This window comes from Vitis riparia, chromosome 13 (assembly GCF_004353265.1).
Source record: "Vitis riparia cultivar Riparia Gloire de Montpellier isolate 1030 chromosome 13, EGFV_Vit.rip_1.0, whole genome shotgun sequence".
NCBI classification, from domain to species: Eukaryota; Viridiplantae; Streptophyta; class Magnoliopsida; order Vitales; family Vitaceae; genus Vitis; species Vitis riparia.
In genome coordinates this window covers 12,142,838-12,169,607 of record NC_048443.1, presented here as the reverse complement: position 1 = coordinate 12,169,607, position 26,770 = coordinate 12,142,838, and the positions used below count along the sequence as shown (strand labels likewise).

Sequence of the window (26,770 nt, the reverse complement as noted above, 5' to 3'; positions counted from 1 at the left end):
ATTTGTAAACATTAAATTTTCTGCGTTTTCAGTTCCTACAAATTGTTAATTCGCAAAGCAGATAACAGAGTATGATTTTTATTTTGCCACTGATGCTCAGAGCAACAAGCCAGCTAACGATATCCATGTTTGTGCAGGTACAAGACATAAATAACATGTGCAGTTGAAACCTGGCAAATATTTTAATACTTCAAGTATTCTGAGCAGAAGAAAGGAACCAATAAAAAGGTCAAACTACACTCCTCACCTGATCATAAAATTTGTTCTACACTAACACTTCTAGGCTGCAAAAGATGGTACTGCTTCTGATTGAATTCAAGTCAATCAGAAGGTTTTGTTACGGTAAATTTACAAGTAATCATCTATGGCATATTACAGCCAGCTACAAATGATACAAAACAACAATATGACAACAACACCACACAGCAAACAAGATCAAAAGTTGCTCTAAATCTTCGGCACTCAATCAACAAAACCTTAATAGCAGCAAAGCAATCTTAAAAGAAAAATATACTATTCAAACTACATAATTAGCAAGCATCTATCCTCAACTAATGTGAAAACTGCAACCATTATCCTGGAGTGCAACAAGCAGCAACTTAAACTTTTAGTCATAAATACCTCAGAACCACAAAGGAGCCAGGCACAACAATTTAGTTCTTCTTGGTTTTCTCACTGCAACCAAAAAAGACAAATTATTTCAGCACAGCTAAGTTCTCCATGTTGATGTATATGAACAATGGCAGCATGCACATCATTAACCATATCAACATTGTATGCCATTGGATTGAACTCATGATGAAAAGAGTGAGCATCTAGAAGATTCAGTAAATTACATTGAAGTACTGGGATATGAGACCTAGGGAATGCCCAAGAAAATTTCAAATATTTAAAATGCTCAGAACAAGTCTGAAATTCAGACACTAGTTCTCTAAAAATTTTAACTAAAATGTTAGATGTTGAAGTGAAAAAAGCAACAGACTAGAATAGGGAAGCATAACAACAGATTAAAAAATATATAAAATAGAAATGAATTTAAGATTCAAAAGAGAAACTACATGATGTTTTTTTCATTATTTAACAGACTAGAACAGGGTATTATAACAACAGCTTTATGAATATTTTTTTTGCTCTTCTTGAAGTTCCATTTCCAGAAATCACACGAACATAACATATTGCCCAAGAGATGCAAGCTGAATTGGAGGAAGATGAAGGAAGCGACAACTGACAATATGGTGGTGACATACCAATCTGATGAGCCATTTTAATGGATATGCAAAGGGAAAGTCATTGTCAAATTGAAAGCTCATCCTAATACCATTTCCCATAGTGGGAGCCATTGCGATGACAAACCGATAGGGAAAGGAAACCTGATGTGAATCGATACCAAGACTGGCCATTGTTGAGTTTTTCATAGCACACCCTGAAGAAGTTAGCTCTTATCCTTTCTATTGAACCGTTTCAAACACCATGATCTACTATTGATTTGAAAACCAAAAGTGAGCAAAATTGGCAAATAGTAAAAGGTTTTCTATTGAAATGAATGGATCTTAGTTCAATGTCAGCCGGGCAAGCCGATGACAAGCTGTAAAATCCAAATTTATGCATGGATCAAATAAAACTTTGATTTGGAGAGGAATCTTAAGTGGATTGGGACTTGTCTAAGCCAGAACATGACATTGAAATTTGAAGATGAAGAAAAGGAATTTTGACATCAGAACCCACAACAAAGACAAGGATTTTGATAGTGAAACGAAAAGGAATGCTACAAAGCTTAATACAAATATCCAATAATGATTCATATCAGTTTAAACGGATACTATTTCTGATGGCAGACTCCTTTATATCCTCTTTCCCAGTGGCTTCGCCTCCGATGTCAGTTTTTCAACTAAGTTATAAGCTCTTTTTGATTAATTCCATCATTATTGGTTTGGAAGCTAATTGGTCTTTGACAAAGCAACTCTTATTGCTAAGGAGACATTAGTGTTTCATTTTCATTTATATCAGCAATAAAAGATACAAGCAAATCAATAAACCAAAAGTTGGTGCTATAGTTGATCAATTTTGAAAATTAGTAGTTGTTGATGCATTTTTCTTCTATTGTCTAACCATTTTGTAAATATATTGTTGTACATTTGTTAGTTTTATATTTGCTTGTTTTTGTTTTTGTTGTTTAGTTGAGCTTGGGAAAGAATTCTTTGGTGCATGCTGTATTGTTGGATAAGGAACACTAGTGGAAGACTAGAAAGTGTTCTTGTAGAGTTAAATCCAAATCAAACCATGGAAGGTCCACAAGACCAAACAACCAGAATATACCTATGAGTGAGCCATTCCAGCACTTTCAGATCCATGATGGACTATTTGAATCCTAAAAGAATGCCATCTCCATCTTCCTTCATCCCTCAAATAGAGTATCCCACCGTTTGTTCCCAACTTGTACCTTTGCTATCAATTTTTAGAGGATGTCAAGGAGAGAATCCCTACACTCATTTGAAGGAGACTGAAGAAATTTGTCCTACATTTCAAGACTAGAATGCCTCCATGAACCTAATGAGAATGAAGCTTTTTTTTCCTCTAACTTTGAAAGACAAAAGCAAAAACCTGGTTTAACCCATTGGGGCCAAAGAATATACAGACCTAGAATGAATTTCAAGCTCTGGAGACGAGAAAAATGTGTAATGAAGTATCAGAGATAGCTCAAATCCATGCCATATGTGAATCAAGGGAGCATGCAGCACATGACTGTCCTACCATTCCCATCATCAAAGAAATTTTAATGAACAAGCTACTGTGATTGGAATGTCAGCTAGGATAACATATTCAGACAACAGAAAAATTGTCCATTCTCAAAGACAAACAATCCAAATTGGTGGAACACCCTATTTTATGCTGGAGTAACCTAGTCAATTTTCAAGGGAGTTAGGAATATCAGGGCAGAAAAAGCAATTTCAATTAGTTTAATCAAGTTTCTCCGCCTTAATTTTAGAATCCACCCCATGTTTAAATTTAACAGAGTTCTAGACCTTCATCAACTTCTTCCTCATTTGAAGCTTTGATATTTATTGAGGAGCAGGGGAAATGTAATGAAGAAGTAGCAGGTCAGCTGCTGAGCAACGAAAGTGGAATGATGAGCAGTGCAAGTTTAATGCATAAAAATCACAGGTTATTACAAATATCTAGATGACTATGAACAAATCGAATCTACAGAGTAAATGGGGAGAAAGGGAAGTTCCCTGCTCAACCTTATCAAAATCTAAAGGCCATCTGTGTAGTGAATGGTCAAGCATGCTTGTCATGTGATCATCAAGAGGTTAAAGCAGTTGTTACCTTGTCAAGTGAGAAGGAATTAAGAGAAGCTGAGCAATAAAAAAAGAATGAATCTGAGAAGCAGGAAGTTGTCCCTGATAAGCCTAATTCCTCAAACAAAATGAAGGAGAATGAGGAGAGTAAAGAGCAAGAAAAAGTTGATTAATTTGTCCTTGAATAAAGAGCATAGTTTTAGTACCTTTTTCTCAAGCTCTAAAGGGGAAGAAGAAAAAATAAATACAATAAGGTATTGGAAGTATTGAAACAGGTGAAAGTAAATATTCCTTTACTTGAAATGGGGAAACAAGTGTTCGTTTCTGCAAAATTTCTGGAGGACCTATGCACGGTGAAGACAAAGATCTCCATAGACAATAAAGCATTCTTATTGAGCAAGTTAGTGCAATCATAGAATAAACTCCAGAAAAATACAAGGACCCTAGATGTCCTACCATATCTATCACTATTGGTGCGGCACTTATGGAAAAAGCACTATTGGATTTAGGAGCAAGTGTTCACTTGTTACCTTATTCTTTGTAATCATAAGTTGGACTTGGTGGAAATTTGTTTCAATCAGAGGAAGATTCATTAGAATTTCAAAGTTTGTTACAAACAGAAAAACTACTTCTCTGATTTTTCTTGAAGATGTCAAAGGTAGAGGATGGGAAGCCCTAAGGAAGTTGATCTTCTTTGTGTCAAAGAGCCCTTTTTGTTCTGTCACTAGAACAGAGGAAGTGGAAGCAAAGGTGAAGAACAAAGCGGGGTTGGTAGGGTGGTCTGGGGATAGGTCTTATGCAAGAGTGGTTGACAAGAAGGGTCCAAGGAAATGAGCTTTCTTAGCAGTTGGAAAGTGGGCTATAGCTGTGATTTGTGAAGGCCAAGTTTTTGTTCAATGGTTCTTGGAAAATTCAGGAGGGGTTGGATAGAGTTGCGGCCCCATTCCATCTATGGAATGAAAACTAGTTACGATTCACTTTGAAGAAGTGGGGGAAGGTGATAGAGGTGGGGAGATACTTTAAAACTTATAGATTTAACAAAAGTTAAAGTGAAGGTGGAAATGAATCCAAACATGGTGTTGCTAGCATTGTTGGAGGTGATAGATGGTGCCTAATTTTTTATAATTGCAGTCTCAATCATTGGAGGGGAAGAAAAAGATGTACAAAGAAAGTTGGAGTTAACTTGCTACAAAAGCGAGTCGGCTTCAATGGGAGAGGCATGGCGTAAGGCCCTTCACAAGCTTTGAGGACACATGGTGAGGCTAGGATAGTTTTGGGGAACAACTGCCACCCACTCTCTCTTGTCTCTAACACTATTTCAAACCCCAAATAAACCCTAATAGAGCTTCTTCCCTGGTAAGGTGTTTGTCTCGGGAGTCAAGTCCTACTCAATTGGAGAATTTCCATATTGAAGGCATTTCTCCTTCAAAAATATCTTCCATCAAGTCGGTTTTGGGTACTTTGAATGTCAAAATTGTCAAATACAGTAAAAATGGAGTTCAGTCGGCCATAAGCAATGGTTTCTTAGTGGAAAAGGTGTATTCCAAAAGGAAGAACATAACCTCTTTAGGCACCCCTAGCCTTCTTTAGTTTTCTAGGTACTTGGGTGTCTTCGGGGTTTTTTCAGCTTTTATGGAAATTATTAGTTGGAATATTAGAGGTATTGGTTCCAAAAAGAAAAAAAGAGTAGTAAAGGATTTTCTCTGTCTTGAAAATCCAAATGTTGTTCTATTACAAGAAACAAAGAGAAAGTCTTGTGATAGGAGGTTTGTGAGTAGCGTATGGAAGGTCAGAAACAAACAGTAGGCAATTCTTCCAGATAGTGAGGCTTTGGGAGGAGTGGTAATCTTTTGGGATGCTTTGAGGTTTAAGTGCTTAGAGGTTGTTTTAGGATCTTTCTTTATAACAATCAAGTTGGAGTTAAGAAGAAAAAGGGTTGTTCTGGTTTACTTTGGTTTATGGTCCTAGCTCGTCAAACTTTAGAAAGGATTTTTGGTTGGAGCTTCAAGATCTTTCAGGCTTAACTTTTCCAAAATGATGTGTTGGTAGGGATTTTAATGTCATAAGAAGAATTTCAGAAAAGTTAGTGGGTTCCAAGTTAGTCCCAAGCATGAAGGATTTTAATGATCTTGTAAGAGTGTGAATTAAGTGATATGCCTCTGAGGAATGCGTCCTTCACTTGGTTTAATTTGCAAGAAAACCCCGTTTGCAAAATATTGGAAAAAGTCTTATTTTCTAGAGAATGGGAGCAAGATTTCCCTCAATGCATCTATGAAGCTCTCCCCAGATTGGCGTTGGATCATTGTCCAATTGTGTTAGATACCAATCCTTTTAAGTCTTCAAGATCTTTCAGGCTTAACTTTTCCAAAATGATGTGTTGGTAGGGATTTTAATGTCATAAGAAGAATTTCATAAAAGTTAGTGGGTTCCAGGTTAGTCCCAAGCATGAAGGATTTTAATGATCTTGTAAGAGTGTGAATTAAGTGATATGCCTCTGAGGAATGCGTCCTTCACTTGGTTTAATTTGCAAGAAAACCCCATTTGCAAAATATTGGAAAAAGTCTTATTTTCTAGAGAATGGGAGCAAGATTTCCCTCAATGCATCTATGAAGCTCTCCCCAGATTAGCGTTGGATCATTGTCCAATTGTGTTAGATACCAATCCTTTTAAGTCTTCAAGATCTTTCAGGCTTAACTTTTCCAAAATGATGTGTTGGTAGGGATTTTAATGTCATAAGAAGAATTTCATAAAAGTTAGTGGGTTCCAGGTTAGTCCCAAGCATGAAGGATTTTAATGATCTTGTAAGAGTGTGAATTAAGTGATATGCCTCTGAGGAATGCGTCCTTCACTTGGTTTAATTTGCAAGAAAACCCCATTTGCAAAATATTGGAAAAAGTCTTATTTTCTAGAGAATGGGAGCAAGATTTCCCTCAATGCATCTATGAAGCTCTCCCCAGATTAGCGTTGGATCATTGTCCAATTGTGTTAGATACCAATCCTTTTAAGTCTTCAAGATCTTTCAGGCTTAACTTTTCCAAAATGATGTGTTGGTAGGGATTTTAATGTCATAAGAAGAATTTCATAAAAGTTAGTGGGTTCCAGGTTAGTCCCAAGCATGAAGGATTTTAATGATCTTGTAAGAGTGTGAATTAAGTGATATGCCTCTGAGGAATGCGTCCTTCACTTGGTTTAATTTGCAAGAAAACCCCGTTTGCAAAATATTGGAAAAAGTCTTATTTTCTAGAGAATGGGAGCAAAATTTCCCTCAATGCATCTATGAAGCTCTCCCCAGATTGGCGTTGGATCATTGTCCAATTGTGTTAGATACCAATCCTTTTAAGTCTTCAAGATCTTTCAGGCTTAACTTTTCCAAAATGATGTGTTGGTAGGGATTTTAATGTCCTAAGAAGAATTTCATAAAAGTTAGTGGGTTCCAGGTTAGTCCCAAGCATGAAGGATTTTAATGATCTTGTAAGAGTGTGAATTAAGTGATATGCCTCTGAGGAATGCGTCCTTCACTTGGTTTAATTTGCAAGAAAACCCCGTTTGCAAAATATTGGAAAAAGTCTTATTTTCTAGAGAATGGGAGCAAGATTTCCCTCAATGCATCTATGAAGCTCTCCCCAGATTGGAGTTGGATCATTGTCCAATTGTGTTAGATACCAATCCTTTTAAGTCTTCAAGATCTTTCAGGCTTAACTTTTCCAAAATGATGTGTTGGTAGGGATTTTAATGTCATAAGAAGAATTTCATAAAAGTTAGTGGGTTCCAGGTTAGTCCCAAGCATGAAGGATTTTAATGATCTTGTAAGAGTGTGAATTAAGTGATATGCCTTTGAGGAATGCGTCCTTCACTTGGTTTAATTTGCAAGAAAACCCCGTTTGCAAAATATTGGAAAAAGTCTTATTTTCTAGAGAATGGGAGCAAGATTTCCCTCAATGCATCTATGAAGCTCTCCCCAGATTGGCGTTGGATCATTGTCCAATTGTGTTAGATACCAATCCTTTTAAGTGGGGGCTGACACCTTTTAAATTTGAAAACATGTGGTTGATTCATTCAAATTTCAAGGATATTATAGGTGGTTGGTGGAATGAGTGTTGGTTTGAAGTGTGGGAAGGTCACAAATTCAAGAAAAAGTTACAGTTTGTCAAGCCAAAATTGAAAGAGATGAAAAAGGTGTCTTTTGGAGACTTAAAAGGAAAAAAAGAAAAATATTATTACGAAGATAGTGGGTTTAGATGAGAAGGAACAACAAGGGAATTTTTCTTCGTCTGATCTAGTAGCAAGGAAGACGTCAAGGAATAGGGAGTTGGAAGATGTGCTATTAAAGGAAGAGGTGTTTTAGAGGTAGAAATCTAGAGTCAAATGGATAAAAGAAGGGGATTGTAATTCAAAATATTTTCATAAGGTGGCCAATGGTAGGCGGAATAGAAAGTACATTAAATCCTTAGTGATAGAATATGAGGTAATCTTAAATAATATTGAAAACATTTCAAAAAAGATTAAGCACCATTTTGGGAAGTTATTTCCAAGCCTTTAGGTGGTTCTTGAAGGATTGAAGTTTTGGATTGGTCTCTTATTTCAACAAAGAGTGTCGAGTGGTTGGATCGTTTTTTTTTTACATAGGAGATTCATAATGTTGTGTTGAATTTAAATATGGAAATGGCCCCTAGGCCAAATGGTTTCACAATTTCTTTTTATCAAGTATGTTGGGATGCATGTTGAGAGACGATTAAGGATGATCTTTTAAGAGTGTTCTTAAAGTTTCACAACAATGGAATAATCAATCAAAGCACGAACGCTACCTTCATTGTTCTAGTGCCAAAAAAGAGTCAAACAAGTGGGATCTCAAATTATAGACCCATTACCTTGGTAACTAGCTTATACAAAATCATAGCCAAGGTTTTTTCAGGGCGGATGCATAAATTCCTCCAAGACACCATCTTTTTAACCCAAGGTGTTTTTGTTGAGGGAAGACAAATTTTGGATCATGTCTTGATTGCTAATAAGTTGGTGGATGAGAAAAGGAGATCAAGAGAGGAAGGGGTAGCCTTCAAAACTGATTTTGAAAAGGCCTATGATCACGTTGATTGAGATTTTTTGGACCATGTAATTGAAAAAAAAAAAAAAAAAAAAGGTTTATAGTTCAAGATGGAGGTCTTGGATGAGAGGATGCTTATCTTCGACAAATTTTGCAATCTTAGTAAATGGAAACGCTAAGGAGTGGGTTAAGACATTCAAAGGCCTAAGATAAAGAGATCCCCTTTCCCATTTTCTTTTCATCTTGGTAGCTGATGTCTTAAGAAAATTCATTGGGAGAGCAGAGGAGAGATGTTTATTCAAGGAGTTTCTGGTGGGTAGAAATAGGACCAGGGTGTCTCATTTATAGTTTGCGGATGACATTATCTTTTTTTTCTAGAGCATCCTTTGAAAAGTTGCATTCTCTCAAGCTAAATTTGTTGGTGTTTGGGCAATTATCAAGGCTAAGGATTAATCTAAATAAGAGCACTATCTCAGGAATCAACATTAGTCAAGACCAAATTGCAAGGTTGGTTTCTTTGCCTGAATGTGCAATCTCTTATTGGGCTTTAATGCATTTGGGTCTCCTTTTAGGGGGGAACCCAAATTCACTCTCATTTTGGGATCTAGTGCTGGATAGAGTCTCTAGAAGGTTGGATGGATGGAAAAAAAACCTTTTTGTCCTTAGAAGGTAGAATCACCCTAATTCAATCTTGAGGCACATCCCAAGCTATTTTCTTTCTCTTTTCAAGGTTCCAACTTCAATAGCTTTGAGGAACCAAGTTTTATTAGGGAAGTGGCTTTGGAGGTACCTTAAGGAAGGTTTTGCCCTTTGGTATCAAGTTATCTTGAGTATCTATGGGACACATGATAATGGATGAGACTCCAACAATATACTCAAATGGTTACATTGTTGCCCTTGGAAGGCCATTGCTCATATTTTCACACACTCGTCTTTTAGTAGGTGATAAGACCAGAATTTGTTTTTAGGAAGATCTATGGTGGAAGGACCAACCTCTTTATTTACAATTTCCAAGACCTTTCAAGATCACCACTACTAAAACTCATCTTATTTCAACTATTATGGGTAACAACACTTCATTGAATTGGGATCTAGTTTTTAGATGTCATCTAATTGATAAAAAGATTGTGGATCTTGAAAAACTAAAGCCCTTACTTTCCCTTATTCACTTGACTCTTTTAGTTCCAAATGCGAAAGCTTGGATATCATTTTTAGGAATTTTCTTAGTTAAATAAAATTTTTCAACCTTATCCATTGTCTCAAATTTCGTTCCTTTCTACCCAACTAATTTTTTTATGGAAATCAAAAGTCCCATCTAAGGCCAGGGCCCTTGCTTGGTTAGTGGCACATAAAAAGGTAAATATTGTTGACATGTTGTATTTGAGAAGACCTTTTAAAACTTTATCCCCGATTGGTGCATTCTTTGTAGGAGCAGCAAAGAAATGATTGATGATCACTTCTTGTATTGTCTTATCACTTTAGGATTGTGGTATAGAATTTTTTTCACAGGCTGGGAGAGAGTGGGTTCAGCCAAGTAGTATTTGTGATATGATAGTGATTTCTTTCAAGTTTTTTGGGAATTCTATTAGAGGCAAGACTCTTTGGAGGATCGTGTGTGTCTTTTTGTTATGGATTTTGTGGAGAGAGAGGAATGATAGGATTTTCGAGGACATTTGGAAGACGTCGGAGATGATGTGGGATCATCTTCATTTTTATGTTTTTTTTAAACTTACTGTATAGACATTTTTAAACCATATCCTTTGAATGTAATCCAGCTTAGTTGGTTTATGTTATGTACACCTTAGGGTTGGGTCTATAGGGTCAGGATTGTTTTACTTGTATAGGCCTTTTGTTCCTTTTATATAACCTTCCTTGGTTAGTGGAGGTTTACTTAGTTCTTTTGATCAAGTTTGTATTTCATAGGGAGGATTCCTCATACTTCTCATGTTTATTTTCTCATTTAATACATATCTTTTGTTTCTGATAAAAAAATGGTAATAAAACGCATTAATAACCATTAATCTAAAGATAAAAACCATACATGTGATTTGAATGTCCCCTAATTTATTCCAGTCGATGAAAAAGTTGGTACAAATCTAAAAAATAAGGGATCTTAAACCCGATGGCTCTCTTTCCTAGATTTAAGCACTTGATGATGGTGGAATCCTCTCAGAGTGGTAGAGGGTAGAGTTCTTCTCTTTAAATTAAGAAAAAGTGAAGAAGAAAAGTAAAGAAGAAAAATGAAGCATTAACTCTTAAGGGGGGTTTATATAAGTTTCCTTGTGGGCTTAAGTGACTTAAGTTCATCTTAGGCTTAGGTCACTTAATCCAACCCATTTGTGTTCTAATTGATTAATTAGCCTAATCCAGAGATAATATTCACAAGCTCCTATGCATTTTTACCAAAATGCTCTTATGCACACATGTTAATAAATAGCCTAACTAACCCTAAAAACTAGTCACCTAGGAACATGAGCTCAAGCGAGGACCACTAGGATCCATAGGAAAATATTAGCTCCCTTAAAATTTAATTTTGAAGTTGACTCAACATCCCACGATAGGGAGCCAACTACACTATAATATCCTGTGATATTAAATTGAGAAATAATAATTGGGTTGTAACCTTCCACCCATTGCCCGTAGACTACCCATGAACCGGTATCTATAATCTAATGAGGTAAATGCTATCAACCTCTCAAGATCACCTCTTCAATTCATAAGTTACAGATCCTCTTATAATATAATCAAATAACATACTCTAGTTCACAAATAGCACATGTCAAATTCCACTAAATGAATTATTATGGCGCTATAGATTTCATGATTACAAGTCCTTAGGATCATCCAAAAAAACACGTTGTCTCAATTCAATAAGATAACATGATGTTTCTATTGAGAATACCTATTGTCAAAGTAGCATGTTGATTTTAGTTCATGCTCAATATCCTCTCAAATTTAAGAGTTCATGTAGCATAATACCTTAGTGAATCATGACTACTTGATAGCTAATGTCATGATTTACGTAATCATATTCAATGTGTAACCATACACATGCACTCACCATGGGAAATCCATCCCGATGACCAAGACTAGTCATCCCCATAATTGGGAGTTAGTATACTACAATAATTTAAACCTTTTTATTACCCTATATGGAATATAAGAAGAAAATAAGTTTGATGAACCTATCATGTAGTTTGTGGCCCTTGAATATATAACCAAGAAGTCTAATTTTGTGCTTTTAAAATGATGGGTAACAAGGAAGAAAATAATTTTGATGAACCTATCATGTGGTTTATGTCCCCTTAATATGTAACCTAGAGGTCTAATTTTGTGCTTCTAAAATGAAGGACAATAAGGAACTTGTCTAGGCCAAATTTGCTGAAGATGATGAATTAGAAGAGATTTTTTTTACTCATAAACCTATAGAAATTCTCTACTTGCTTTTTAGTAAAGGTTATCAATTCAAAAAGGCTTGTATATGTTGCATTTTGAGTTTTTTTTCCCCCTAATAAGCAATAACTTGAAGGTTCTAATTGTTGTTATTGGTTGTCTTGTCATCTCTACCTATGATAGAGGATTTTTTGTTGGGATTGGTGGGGTTACAGAAGAGTTTCCTAATTTTTCTAATGTAACAGACATCTTAAACTAAATAGATAGTTGAAATAGGCCAGAAAAGGCTAGCAATGAATGTTGGAACAAGCTAGCGATGAAAGCCAACAATTAGAGAAGAACTCCACAACAACCCTAGAACCTTATAGATGGTTATAATACCATCATGGAAATTGGAAAAAAAAAAAAAAAAACATTTTTCTCTCTTGTGTTGATATAATAGTTAAGGCTAGATTATAGTCGTACAAAAAAATAACAAAAAGAAAAAAGAAAGAATACTAAGAATATTTACAGAATACACAAGGGAATTCTATTGAAAGAAGAAATCAATCAATAACTATATATATATATATATATATATATATATTTCATTTAGATTGTAAAACAAATTGATATAACCAAATTTATGATATTAAAAAAAATAAAAATATTAAGCACAATAAAATGAGAAACTTTAGCTTTAAAATCCGGAATACTATTTGGTTTTCTTGATTATGGAAGATTTAAACTAGCAAAACTTAGTTTAGCATGATCATTATCATAGTATTAATTTTATATTAAGTTTGTGTTTATGTTCACTTTTATATAGCTCTTTTTGTATAAGATATAAGAAGTTCAGTAGCTTATAAGTTGAACTCTAATTGTTTATATAATTAACATTTCTCTAAACCTTTGCTATGAAGCATTCTTTAAATTTTTTTTTTTGTTTTATTTCATTTCAAGGACACTAAATTAAAGTTATTTTTAGTTTATGGAAGCTTAATTATTTATTATTATGTTTAAAGTTCTAAAGTTCAAGACATTTGGAAAATGGGAGTCACCTTAAGTCTTAAGCTCTTTTAAATTTACTTCGATAGTTTATGAACATTATAAATTGATTACTATCGCTAATGTTTTCATACATTTTGAAGTAATTTAGTGGACATTGTAACCCTTAATTAGTTAAGTTTGCATTATCCCTCCATGCGGGCATTTCTCATGGTTTTCAAGTTTTATTTAAAACTTTGTAGGTATTTTCCTTCAAGATCTCAAACTTGAATGGCTTAGGAAGATAACTTTCACTGTTGAAATGATCTCGAAGAGTTTAAGAAAGCTACATAAAGGTTTGGAAGTGAGAACAAAGTAGCAAGATAAGAGCAAGTTCACATAACTCCTCTATAAACCTGATTTCAACCAATCTGAAGTTTGCAATTATTTTAGGGGGATATATGTGCCCAAATTGAGTGAAATAAATTTTGATATGTTCTAGATTCATTGATAATGGATTTTCCAATTTCCTCATATTTTGAGATCATTTGCCTTACTACAAAAATCACATAATTCAAAGTAAAAAATAAAAAATTTTGTTGGAGGTGAAGGGATTTAAAGCCTAATTGGAGAAGACTCAAACATGGTTATAAAGGCCTAAAACATCTTCCTGCAAGATAGGGTTTGGAGAATCTATGTCTAAACATCTTTTAGTTTTTGAGAAAGAAGCTTTTTAATACGTTTGGAGAGGGAAATAAGGAAAACAAAATGAGAGAAAATGAATGAAAAACACAGATTTTCTCATACAACACACATATGAAGATTTCCTTGAGTTTTCTTTCCTTCTTTATTTGAATAGAATTAGAAACTTGATCATCTTTGACCTAGAACTTTTAGATTTGATTCTTAGAATTTGCTTTGCTCTCTAGAATTTGTAATCACTTTATCTTGAATTGTCAAGTTTAGCATAATTTTTGAAGATTCAATCTTTTTAGGCTTAATGATTGTCTTTATTACTTTATGATGTTTTAAATATTTTCTATACTTGATTAAATTATTAGGCTTAATGATTTGTCTTGATTTGTCAAGTTTTAATATAATTTTTGAAGATTCAATCCTTTTAGGCTTAATGATTGTCTTTATTACTTTATGATGTTTTCAATATTTTCTATACTTGATTAAATTATTAGGCTTAATGATTTGTTTTGATTTGTCAAGTCTAACATAATTTTTGAAGATTCAATCTTTTTGGGCTTGATGATTGTCTTTATTACTTTATGATGTTTTCAATATTTTCTATGCTTGATTAAATTATTAGCCTTAATGATTTGTCTTGATTTGTCAAGTTTAACATAATTTCTGAAGATTCAATCTTTTTAGACTTAATGATTGTCTTTATTACTTTATGATGTTTTAAATATTTTCTATGCTTGATTAAATTATTAGGCTTAATGATTTGTCTTGATTTGTCAAGTTTTAACATAATTTTTGAAGATTCAATCTTTTTAGACTTAATGACTGTCTTTATTACTTTATGATGTTTTCAATATTTTCTATACTTGATTAAATTATTAGGCTTAATGATTTGTCTTGATTTGTCAAGTTTAACATAATTTTTGAAGATTCAATCTTTTTAGGTTTAATGATTGTCTTTATTATTTTATGATGTTTTCAATATTTTCTATGCTTGATTAAATTATTAGGCTTAATGATTTGTCTTTATTTGTTAACTTTAGCACAATTTTTGAAGATTCAATCTTTCTAGGCTTAATGATTGTCTTTATTACTTTATGATGTTTTCAATATTTTCTATACTTGATTAAATTATTAGCTGGGATGAGGATGACCTTAGGACTCCACACATGAGACTAGAAGCATCCTAAACTTAAAGAATTAATTGTACTCATATCTAGTCCATTTAGTTCTTAAAAACTTTAGAAAGTAACTCATTTCTTGTACTTGAAGAGTTACTTCATTAGATAAATGTTGATATCCCTAATTCTTAGCCCTAGTATTAAGGTTATTGATTTTTATTTCTATTTTGGTCTAGCAATTGTTGAAATGGTAGGGTGAGAAACATATTGATTTCAAATAATGAAAAAAATGAGTATCAAATGGAGAATACACTCTTTAAAAAAATCGAAACCTAAAACTATTCATTAATGATAAAAGGTAACTTTTATTTGTTAATTTTATGTTATTTTTCTCAAAAATTTGGCAACGGGAACATTTTAAAATAATCTCTTTGCTCTATAATTCATTCTTTTTTTTGTTTCATATTTTTCATGAGTATTCCCTATGAATATGGTCCTAACTCACCAAATAAAGTTATTGGTCAATACCTTATCCTTGAAATAAAGTTATTCCCTATGAATGTGGTCCTGACTCACCAAATAAGGTTATTGGTCAATACCAAATAAAGTTATTGGTCAATACCTTATCGTTGAAATAGAACTCCCATACAACTCCGCAATCAACCAATAGATTATTGAAAAACATTTTTTTAATATATGAAAATATAACAAAATAGAGAATCTTTTGTTGTTGCTCCAACTGATCAAGTAATTTCTCTTTTAATCAATCAAGGGCAATTGTGATCTAGTAAGGAGGCTTTATGAGTTAAAATTTGATCAATTCTAGTCATATTACTTCACTTTTCTCTCATCTTTTCCTTTCTAAATCAATATCACTTCAATCCTCTTGCCTCATGGTTTTAGTCTTTTTGTTTTTTATATTTAAATGCCCTAAAGATCATATGGATCATTCATCTTTTGGAATTTGAGTTTAAATTGTCCCATTTTATAAATATAATGTAAGTTTTAGGCACATCGTGAAACTATTTTTTTTTCTTTAAGTTAGTTTGAAAATGTGACTTCTATACAAATCAAATACTGTAATATCAAAATGTGGTTTCTAAATGTGTACTAAAGCCACAATTTCAAGATGTGATTTCAATTTAAAATAACAACAATAATAATATTAAAACAAAAGGTGTGATATATATAATAATAAAATAATCAGGGTGAGGCAAGGTAATAACTAAACTCGTCTTTGATTTAAAAAAAAAAAATCTCAAATCCACTCTTAACCCGTTTATTTAAATTTCAAGTCCGTCCTATTAGCGACGAGCGGGTAGTCCAATCATTACCATCCCTACTTATAGTTTATAAATTTAGAGGATTTCCTAAGTATTTGTGTTCTATCTCCAAGGAACTGCATATGATACTTAATTGAGGAGTTACAATCCCTAAGTAAGCGTCACTGCAACATTGTAAATAATTCTTATAGATTAAAGTGTGTTAACTATCATATAATACAAGTTCCACCTAAAAACTCTAAAAGCAAAAAACCATCAAGAAAAAAAAAATACAAATTTTCTTTAGGACTATCAAAATATATACACTTCAATATATAGAAGATGATAATTTATATAATACACCCACAGATATAGCTGACACTGTTTTTCCATAAGCTTCCACAGATATAGAGAATGAGCAACTTAATTATACAATTAATCAACTCTTAAGAATATGGAAGCTTAGGGTGTGTTTGGTCTTAATGTTACCATATACAAATTAGGAATGAAATTGGTTGTACATATAAGAAAAGATTGACAGATTGGCTTACCATGTATTTGTTAATGTTACCATATATAATTTAGGAATTTAGACTCTGTTTATAGGATATATATATATATATATATATATATATATATATGTATGTATGTATGTATGTATGTATGTATGTATGTATGTATATAGATGGATGCAGATGACAATAAACTGATCAGAGTTCTCAGTTTCTGTGGAGTTTTTTTTTTTTTAGTATTTTGACATGGTATTAGAGCAAGGTTTCGGCACCTTCTGAGTGAAGTTCGAGATCTTCTACCAATCAAATGCTTGGCATTGAAAACAGTGTTGATCGGGTTCATCGTGACCTGGTTCTTGGCCGTTTCTGTTCCAATTTTCTAGTGGGCTATTTCCTTTGTTTCTCGGTTGCATCATGTCATCAGATAAGTTGGAATCGTTTCCTATTAGATTTACTGGCAAAAATTATTGTACTTGGGAGTTTCAATTTAAATTATTTGTCAAAGGAAAAGAATTATGGGTTCATATTGATGGGAGTAATCTTGCACCTCGTGATGCCGAGGCTTTGTCTAAGTGGGAAATTAAGGATGCTCGGGTTATGACCTGGATCCTTAGCTCGGTTGAACCTCACCTTGTTCTCAATTTGAGGCCTTATAAAACTACTGCTGTTATGTGGAATTATCTCCACATGGTTTACAATCAAGACAACTCTGCTAGGCGTTTTCAATTGGAGTATGAGATGTCTAATTTCACATAGGGAAGTCTCTCAATTGAGGAATATTTTTCTGGTTTTCAAACTCTTTGGACTGATTATTCTGACATTGTTTATGCTAATGTTCCCGCTGCAACTCTCTCTACTGTCCAAGTAGTGCAAGCAACCAGCAAGCGAGATCAATTCTTGATGAAGCTACGACCCGACTTTGAAATTGCACGGTCTAATTTTATGAATCGTCATCCAGTACCATCTTTGGATGCCTGCTTGAGTGAACTTTTGCGTGAGGAGCAGCGTATCGTAACTCAAGCTACCATGGAACATCGGGCTAATGTTAGTGCACCTGTTTCTGTAGCTTATGCAGCATAGGGGCGAAATAAGAGTCGAGATATGCGGGCCGTCCAGTGCTTTAGTTGTAAAGATTTTGGTCACATTGCTCGGGATTGTCCTAAGAAGTTCTATAACTACTGTAAGAAACAAGGTCATATCATCTCTGCTTGTCCCATTTGGCTTGAAAGGAAGCAGGGTACTGCTTATCATGCCTCCACTAGTGCCTCTAGTTCTATTGCATTGCCTGCTGCCTCTTTGATTGTTCCTATTCCTGCTCCTACAGCCTTAGCAAACCCGAACACACTCACTCCTGAAATGGTACAACAAATGATCATTTCTGTTTTTTTTTTGCTTTTGGGCTCTCAGGTAATCATACGATTTCTTCTAAGCCATGGAATTTTGAATCTGGAGCTTCTAACCATATGACGAATATTGTTCTTTCTCTTTCCAATGTCAGAAATTATGATGGAAATCTGAAAATTAACAGTGATGATGGTAGTTCTCTCCCTATTAGTGTTGTTAGTGATCTTTCCTCTTCCTTAATTGATGTTTTTTGTGTCTCCTGACCTCTCCACAAATCTTTTTTATGTTGGTCAATTGGTTGATAATAATTGTAATGTCAATTTCTCCCGTTCTGGTTGTGTTGTGCAAGATCAAGTGTTCGGGAAGATGATCGCGAAGGGGCCTAAAGTGGGACGACTCTTTCCTCTTCATGTTTCTCCTTCCACTATTATTCCTAGTTTTCCTTTACTTTCCTTTGCATGTAATGTTGTTGGTTTTGGACATAAGATGTGGCATAGACGTCTTGGCCACCCAAACTCTGATGTACTTCGTACTTTGTTTAATTTTGGATTATTGGGAATTAAAACGTGTTCTTCTCTTGATCTTTCTTTCGATTGTACATCATGCAAACTTGGCAAAAGTAAAGTTCTACCTTTTCCTCATTCCGCATCGCGTGCCTCACAATGTTTTGATATTATACATAGTGACGTTTAGGGGATTGCACCTATTGTTTCTCATGCACATTACAAGTACTTTGTTACTTTCATTGATGACTTTAGTCGTTTTACTTGGGTTTACTTCCTCCGAGTTAAGGCTAAAGTTTTTTCAGTCTTTAAGCGATTTTTTGCACTTATTGAGACTCAATTCTCTGCCAGCATCAAGGTTTTGCACTCTGATTCTGGCGGAGAATACATGTCTAATGAGTTTAAGGACTTTCTTCAAAGCAAAGGGATCATCTCGTTCTTGTCCTTCGACACCACAACACAACGGTGTTGCTGAGAGGAAAAATCGCCACCTTCTTGATGTGGTAAGAACTCTTTTACTTAACTCATCGGTTCCTCATCGTTTTTGGTGTGAAGCACTTTCTACTGCAGTTCATTTGATCAATCGCTTACCCTCTCCTATGTTAAATCATGTTTCTCCTTTCTCTAAGTTGTTTGGTCATTCTCCTTTATATTTTGATCTTCGTACATTTGGTTGTGTTTGTTTTGTGCATCTACCTACTCATGAACGACATAAACTTACTGCTCAGTCTATTAAGTGTGCTTTTCTTGGTTATGCTATCCCTCACAAGGATTATGTTTGTTATGATCCCCATGCTGGTCGTATACGAGTTTCTCGGAATGTAATTTTCTTTGAAAATCAATATTTCTTTCCATCTCATATTGAGCTTCCATCTGCATATGTATCTTTTCTGCCTAGTTTTTCTGAATCCCCGACAATTGTGGAAAGGTTCAAACCTGGTTTTGTGTATGAAAGATGCAGTCGACATGAGTCCAATTCCACTTCCTATGTGCCCCTTTCCAATCTTGACCCGACGCCTGATCCTGATCTTGCTCCTGCTTCCACCACTCTTCGTCGGTCTACTCATCTTTCTCGACCCCCTAATTGGTATGGATTTTTCTTTCCTGTCTCTCTTGTTGCTACTTTATCCACTATTTCTATTCCCTCTTGCTACAAACAGGCCATGGAACATGAGTGTTGGCAAAATGCAATGCAAGCAGAACTTCAAGCACTTGAGGAGAATCATACTTGGGATATTGTTCCTTGTCCTCCTACAGTCAAACCTATTGGGAGTAAATGGGTTTTCTCTGTAAAACTTCGTTCTGATGGCTCTTTGGACCGGTATAAAGCTCGCCTCGTAGCTTTGGGTAACAAGTAGGAATATGGGGTTGATTATGAGGAGACATTTGCTCCTGTTGCCAAAATGACCATGGTTCGAACCATCTTAGCTATTGACGCTTCACAGTCATGGCAACTACATCAGATGGATGTGAAGAATGTTTTTCTTCATGGTGATCTCCAGGAAGAGATTTACATGAAGCTTCCCTCTGGTATGACTAATTCTTCTCCTCATGATGTTTGTAAGCTAAAACGTTCTTTGTATGGGCTCAAGCAGGCGCCCCGGGCTTGGTTTGAGAAGTTTCGCAATACAATTCTTTCCTTCAGCTTTACCCAAAGTCAATATGATTCTTCCCTCTTCTTCCACACATCTGTTTCAGGTATAGTCCTTCTCTTGGTTTATGTGGATGATATTATCATTATTGTCACTAACTATAGTTTGATTACTAAGCTTCAGTAGTTGTTACATACAACTTTCCATATGAAAGATCTTGGACAACTCACATACTTCTTAGGATTGGAAGTTCATCATTGGGCTAGTGGTATTTTCGTGAACCAGCATAAGTATATTCAAGATCTTATCACTTTGGCTGGTTTGGAGGACACTTCTTCTGTTGATACTCCTATGGAGGTAAATGTCAAATACAAGAAAGATGAAGGGGACCTTCTAGATGATCCTACTCTCTATCGGCGCCTGGTTGGGAGTCTTATCTACTTGACCACTACACGACCTGATATCTCCTATGCTGTTCATTAGGTCAGTCAGTTTATGACTTCTCCTCAGCATTTCCATCTTGCTGCAATTCAACGCATCATCCGCTATTTTCGAGGTTCACCTACTCGTGGGTTGTTTTTTCCTACCGACTCATCTCTTCAACTTGTTGCCTATAGTGATGCTAATTGGGGTGGGTGTCCAGATACACGTCGATCTACTACAGGTTGGTGTATGTTTTTAGGTGATGCCCTAATTTCTTGGAGACGTAAGAAACAAGATCGTGTTTCTAAATCCTCTATTGAGGCCGAGTATTGTGCCATGTCTACTACTTGTTCTGAAATTGTATGGCTACGCGGTCTTCTTGAGGAGCTTGGGTTTCCTCAGACTACTTCTTCACCTCTTCATGCTGATAACACTAGTGCTATTCAAATTGCCACCAATCCTGTTTTTCATGAACGTACCAAGCACATTGAGGTTGATTGTCATTCTATTCGAAACACCTTGGAAAGTTGGGTGATATCTCTTCCTTACATTTCTTCTGATCTCTAAGTGGTTGATATCTTCACCAAAGCTTTGACTCGACAACGATATCAATTTCTTATTGGCAAATTGTTTCTGGTTGACTTACCAACATCAATTTGAGGGGGGATGTTAATGTTACCATATACAAATTAGGAATGAAATTGGCTGTACATATAGGAAAAGATTAACATATTGGCTTACCATGTATTTTTTAATGTTACCATATACAATTTAGGAATTTAGACTCTATGTATAGGATATATGTATATAGATGGATGCAAAGGACAATAAACTGATCAGAGTTCTCAGAGTTCTCGATTTTTGTGGGGTTTTTTTTTAGTATTTTGACATTTGGTAACTGTTTTTTAAAACCTTTTTCTGTTCTCTAAAAAATAAACACGTTTAACAACAAATAACTATTTTCTATTTTCTGTTTTTAAGAACAAAAAATAGTGTTTTCAAAACTTATCTTTTAATTATTTTATATTATTTTCACTTGTTTTTTTAGACATTTTTTAAAAATAATTATAAAAACATGTAAAATGATTAAAAATAAAACACAAGACATAAAAATTATTTTTAAAACATAGTTAAAAATATTAAAAACAAATTAAAAACATTTTAGGTTTTCAAACAAACTTTTGTTTTATAAGACATAAAAAACAGTTTTAAAAAACTATTTTTAAAAACTGTTTTTTAGAATTGTTTCTGAAAATAGTTACCACGTAAGTCCTTAACTTTCCTTTTCACCAACCTTCATATATATGATCATGCACAATGAAACAATATCAAACATTCTATGAAATTGCTAAATTGTAACAAAATTGCAACAATAAATAAAGTTCATCTTCATAATACGAGTACCACATTTTTCTGAGTTGACAATACAGAACAAACAAGAAAATAAAAACAAAAATCCCAACATCTTATTCATAATAGAACTAGACATATTTTCTACTTGCTCCAACAGTTGCAATGGCTCATAATATGTTGCATAAGCATAAAAAAAGTTGGAAGGAGCATGTTAATTATGTAACCATCAAGCTATTTTCCTAAACTAATAGCAATACGCTCCATAACATAATAGCACACACCAATGGAAAATAATCATACTCACTCTCTAACTAGTCTGTTCAAAATGCTTCTCCAGCAGACATTATGACATGCTTATGATTTTCTTTTATTTTCTTAAAAGCCAAAGGAGAAATTGCGCATTATGCCTTGTTGAAGAAGCATTCTAGGAGCGTATTAGAAGATAATAACCATAAAACATACTAATAGGCAACATACTAAGTAGAGATCTCACACATTAAAGGTCACTAGTTCTTAAAAACTTCCAAACAGTGCTCTTGGTCAAGGTTCCTGCTCCAGAACTTTTTGTAATACTCTGCATACGTGAAACTCCTGTATATGGCTGCAGACCCCTCATCCGTGAGGGCCCTTGCTGGACTAATGAGCGCATCATCGCTTGGGCAGAGGAAAGAAGCAATCGACATCCTTGCCTTACCGACATTAACAGTGGCTCGGTGCCATACACTTCTGTACTTGCCATTGCTCAATGCCTGCATGCGATCATTTGTTAGTTTTGATTAACTCTATAAGAGAATATTAAGATATAAAACAATTTTGTTAATTTTACCTGCAATTGATCGCCAATGTTAACGACAAAAGCACCTGGGTGGGGTTTAACAGCAACCCACTTGCCGTCCTTAAGGACTTGAAGACCCGCGACATGTGAGTCTTGAAGAAGAATTGTAAGAGCATTGGGGTCCGTATGTGCTGGCAGTCCGTAAGTTAACTCTGGCTCGGGACAAGGTGGATAATAGTTTACCGCCATATGTTGCCCTTGTTCACCCAATGTATTTCTTATATAATCTTTTTCCAAGCCTAAACTCTCTCCTATGGCTTCTTCCAGTCTGTGCCCAAGTTGTCGAACCTCTACACAGTAATTGCTCACGGTATCCCTATCAATGCCAAAGAAATTGTAATAATTAGATTTTCTCTTACTTCTTATGTCTTCATTTTGGAGGATTAAAAAAAAAAAAAAAAAAACTGAGGAAACTATTATATAACTAAAAGTTAGTTTGATAATAATTTTAGAAAATGTTTTTAATTTTTCTGATACTTAAAATTTTTTTGTCATTTAAGTATTAAAAATATTAAAAATGTTTTCTAAAATCACTCTCCAACGCATTCTAAAAGTGTATTTGACAGTAATTTTAAAAAACATTTTTAACATTTTTAATACTTGATATGCACTCTAATTATATGTCTATTTGTTGAATATATAGGATAGATACAATTCTATCAACCAATCTTAACTAATAAATTAAATAGTTCAACTCAACATAATTCTAATATCACATTAAACTACCATTTAACTTTTATAATTTTAAACTCCATGGCAATAGTTTATGAGATAATTAATGACACATTCAGTTCATTAATACTTTATTTGGAATTTAATAATATTATTTGAAAAAAAAAGAAAAAAAAAAACCTTTGAGATCATTTTGAAGCCAAGACCTCAAGTTATTATATGTTTCACATGATGATCCAATTAGTGTACAAAAAGATAAATAAAAAGTATTATTAAATACGTTGATCTTGTGTTTTTTTTTTTCGTATATAAATTGTTAATTTAAAATGACAAAACTAGCCTCTCCAATCTTAACTCTTCTTCTCACCTATTTCCAATCCTAATTTTCATTCTTCTTCTTTCTTTAATGATATGAAAAGAAAAGGGATGAGTATGATTTATTACTGTTTTAAATGGCCATAGTTACACCATTGTCATCTCCTTTTCTCCCGTTTTTATTCAATATAATTTTTTATTTTAAATAAAGAAAGGGTGATTATGATGTGCCACATCATAGATCATGTCACACCACAGGTTGCAATAACTATGTTTGGTTCTTGGAAAATACTAAAAAAATTATTAAGAAAAATGAATTTCATATAATTGGTTTTAACATGAAAATTATTAAAGAAAATCAAATACAATAAAAATTAGTAAAAAAACTTATAATTTTTAAATTATTTAGTCTTTATATAGAAAAATTAAATAAGTAAAATGACTTTAAAATATAATACAAAATAATTTATTTATTTTCTTTTTCTTATATTTTGCTTTTGTATCCAATATAAAAAAAAAAGGAAAAAAAAAGAAGGGAAGTTAAGCTCTGGATTGGGATTAGGATTGGGATGGAGATGAATGAGAAAGAAGATGAAGTTAAGCTTTCGATTAGGATTAGGATTGGGGTGAGAAGAGAAAGAAGAGGACAATATCATTAGAAAGGGGATAGACATGAAAGGGGAAATGATTGATGGATTTAAATTTTTTTATAAATAAATAATAAAATAAAAAGATGGAAATAAAAATTGAATGGGTGAGAATGATTAAAATATCTAACCGGGCATTCAAAGTGGGCCATTTGAATAAATGGATGATACCTACCCCAAACCCATCCTAAGCCTTTAGAAAAGGTATTAAAAAGAAAAGTCAGAGTTGAGTGGTGAGATGGGTGATGGGTCTCCCTCTTGTGGCCATGTGATGGCAACACATGATCATGTGCCGTCCTTGCCATCTCACACTTCACGTACACATTGCCTCACTCACTTTTCATTTCTTAAATATCTTCAAAGAATCGTATGTTTCCAAATAAACAAAGCACCACCCCCAACTCCCAAAGTCCCAACCCAAGGGCTAGACCTCCCATTCAAACTTAAACCCACTTTTTGGGGTTGGCCGGTCGTGGGTGGCTAGAGCAGACAAACCAAAAGCGAAAAGCCTACCCAGAACAAGTACTAAACTTATATTAATGTCTTGTACAGAGCACAGACCATAATTATAATAATAATTATAATAATAATAACAATAAAGCACATCACATGGTTCGCAAGGGCTTACATCATCCTACCTTTCGGCCCCTGACGTCAACCGGGTGACAAAAGCCACGACCCAATTCATATTTAAATCATGATAAAGGACAAAGATTACAGCCTGTCAGTGATAAAATATAATTCAAGTTTTATTATATTAATTATTTTGCTTCAATTATAACAAAACTGTAGTATAAAAAGTCATGCACGATATGTCTCTGAATCGAGACAGGTACCTCACTGAGGTCCTCGGCCTCCTACATCACATCAATTCTGCACTTATTTCTGGAAAAGTCTTGTAAAGTAATTTTTAAAATAAATAAATTAAATGATGGCAGATTTACGTAAATTCCCGAACACGGTTTCAAAATTCAAACGACTGTTGCCCCCACGGTGTTTTCATGTAATTATAATTTTTTCGGTCTTGACACAATCTCATGCTACAAAATAATCTTTCAACTGGTGCGCGTTACATGCACTAGATGATATTGCCGATATATTGTAAAAATTATCTTCATTCTCTTAGAACTTGTTTGATAGTAATTTTAAAAAATATTTTTAATTTTTTTAATATTTAAAAAATTTTATCATTTAAGTATTAAAACGATTAGAAATTAGAATTACTATTAAATATATTTTTAATCTTTCATCGATAGTGCAACAAACACTGTGTTGAGAGATGATTGAAAGAAGTGAAAAATAGGAATAAGGGAGAGATGACATATTAGTAATTAAATAAGAAAATGAGGATGGGAATGAGAATATGGCTTTGGATGTTTAACTCTACATTCATTGAGTGTAAGCTAAAGTAGTATGATCTTTAGAGAATAGAGTAAAAGTTGCTATGAAATTCATTAGTTCTTCCTCTAGAATGGCACAAGAACAGTAAGAAATTAGGTTTTCTCTCAAATTAATTTCATCCTTTTTCTTAGATTCTGTACAAAATCTTCCGATTATGAGGATAGAAATAAGTAATTAATAAACGTGAATGATAAAAAATCATTCAAACGAGTCTCATTTGATGGTGGTTATAGTCTTTTCAATAATTTTATAGAATGCAGAACATGCATGCAATTACGTATATTCAATCAAAATCGTAAAACATGCATGCAATTGCGTATAATTTATCATATAATAAAGAATTTTTAATTCTAAAATAAGAATATTTGTATCCAAAAAGGAAAAATGATGCGGGAGGACATCCGTATACTCATACTTAGATATTAAAGATAAAAAGAATATTGATTTGTCGTGTAGTTGAAATATAAGGCTTTAGTATTAGTATTGAAGTTATGAAGCATAAAAAGTGTTGTACTTACTTGAACTCAGGAGGATTGGACGGCCACTCTGGCATATATTGCTCCAAAGGATGGCAATGAAGTCTAAGATAATCTCTCCAATTGTGCACTTTTTCCTTTTTGACATTGAAACTGGTAGACAACCTCATTGTCTTTGATGGGTCATCTGAATACAACTTCATCTTCTCTTCCACAGGTAACTGGAAAAACTCATTAGCCACATGTAGCATTTTGTCGATGGCTTCTGCAGACACCCCATGATTAATAACCTGCAAACCAAAATCACATCGCTTAAAATTCCTAGTCACTGGTCACATCCACACTATATTTAAATAATATCGATCTATTTACAGTTTTACATTATTCGAGATAAAGCCTGAAATTATATCAAATTGGAATACCTGAAAGAAGCCATAACGGCTACAAGCATCAGCGAGTTGCTCAATAATTTGGGCTCGATCTTCACAACTCAGGTCGATGATAGGAACATTTTCGCAGTCGGCAACTTCGGAGAGTCTAGGCCTCTCGGATTCGGGTCTGATGTAGTTCTCCGGCAAAGTGGTAAATGGGATTCCGGTGGAAAGGACCTTAGAATCCATGGATTCCGGTGGGGTCAATATGAAAGAGCCAAAAAGAAGGAAAAGGGTGTGAAGCCTCCAAAGCGGGCAGGTCCTCAGATGATGAGTAGAAAAAAAGTTGAGGGTATCGTCGGATATTAAAATGGGGTGGTGGAAATTGAAACTGCCACGATATTACTTACGTCATTCTTTTTTTTTGCTGATGTCAATATTCTCCATTTTACATTGGGAGAATTGTGTTTTAGGCCAACTAGATCCAAAAATTAACATTTGGTCCTCCAACCACCTATATTTAAGCCCAAGACCCAAACAAAGTATGAAAA

The 26,770-nt window shown here is 34.1% G+C and overlaps 1 protein-coding gene across 2 annotated transcripts; it reads right to left on the bottom strand.

Moving 5' to 3' along the window:
- Positions 1–156: 156 nt before the first annotated feature.
- Positions 157–26,552, bottom strand: LOC117928619 (protein DOWNY MILDEW RESISTANCE 6-like). 2 transcript variants are annotated; one of them, XM_034848551.1, is made up of 5 exons: positions 26,271–26,552; positions 25,891–26,138; positions 22,329–22,653; positions 21,996–22,251; positions 157–675 (listed from the first exon to the last, which is right to left on the bottom strand). In XM_034848551.1, the coding sequence occupies exons 1-4, from the start codon at positions 26,466–26,468 to the stop codon at positions 22,009–22,011; spliced, it is 1,014 nt and encodes a 337-aa protein (XP_034704442.1). In that variant the 5' UTR covers positions 26,469–26,552; the 3' UTR covers positions 157–675; positions 21,996–22,008. The 2 variants fall into 2 exon arrangements, with proteins under 2 accessions (XP_034704442.1, XP_034704441.1); XM_034848550.1 differs by lacking the exon at positions 157–675 and having other exon boundaries at positions 21,523–22,251.
- Positions 26,553–26,770: the final 218 nt, after the last annotated feature.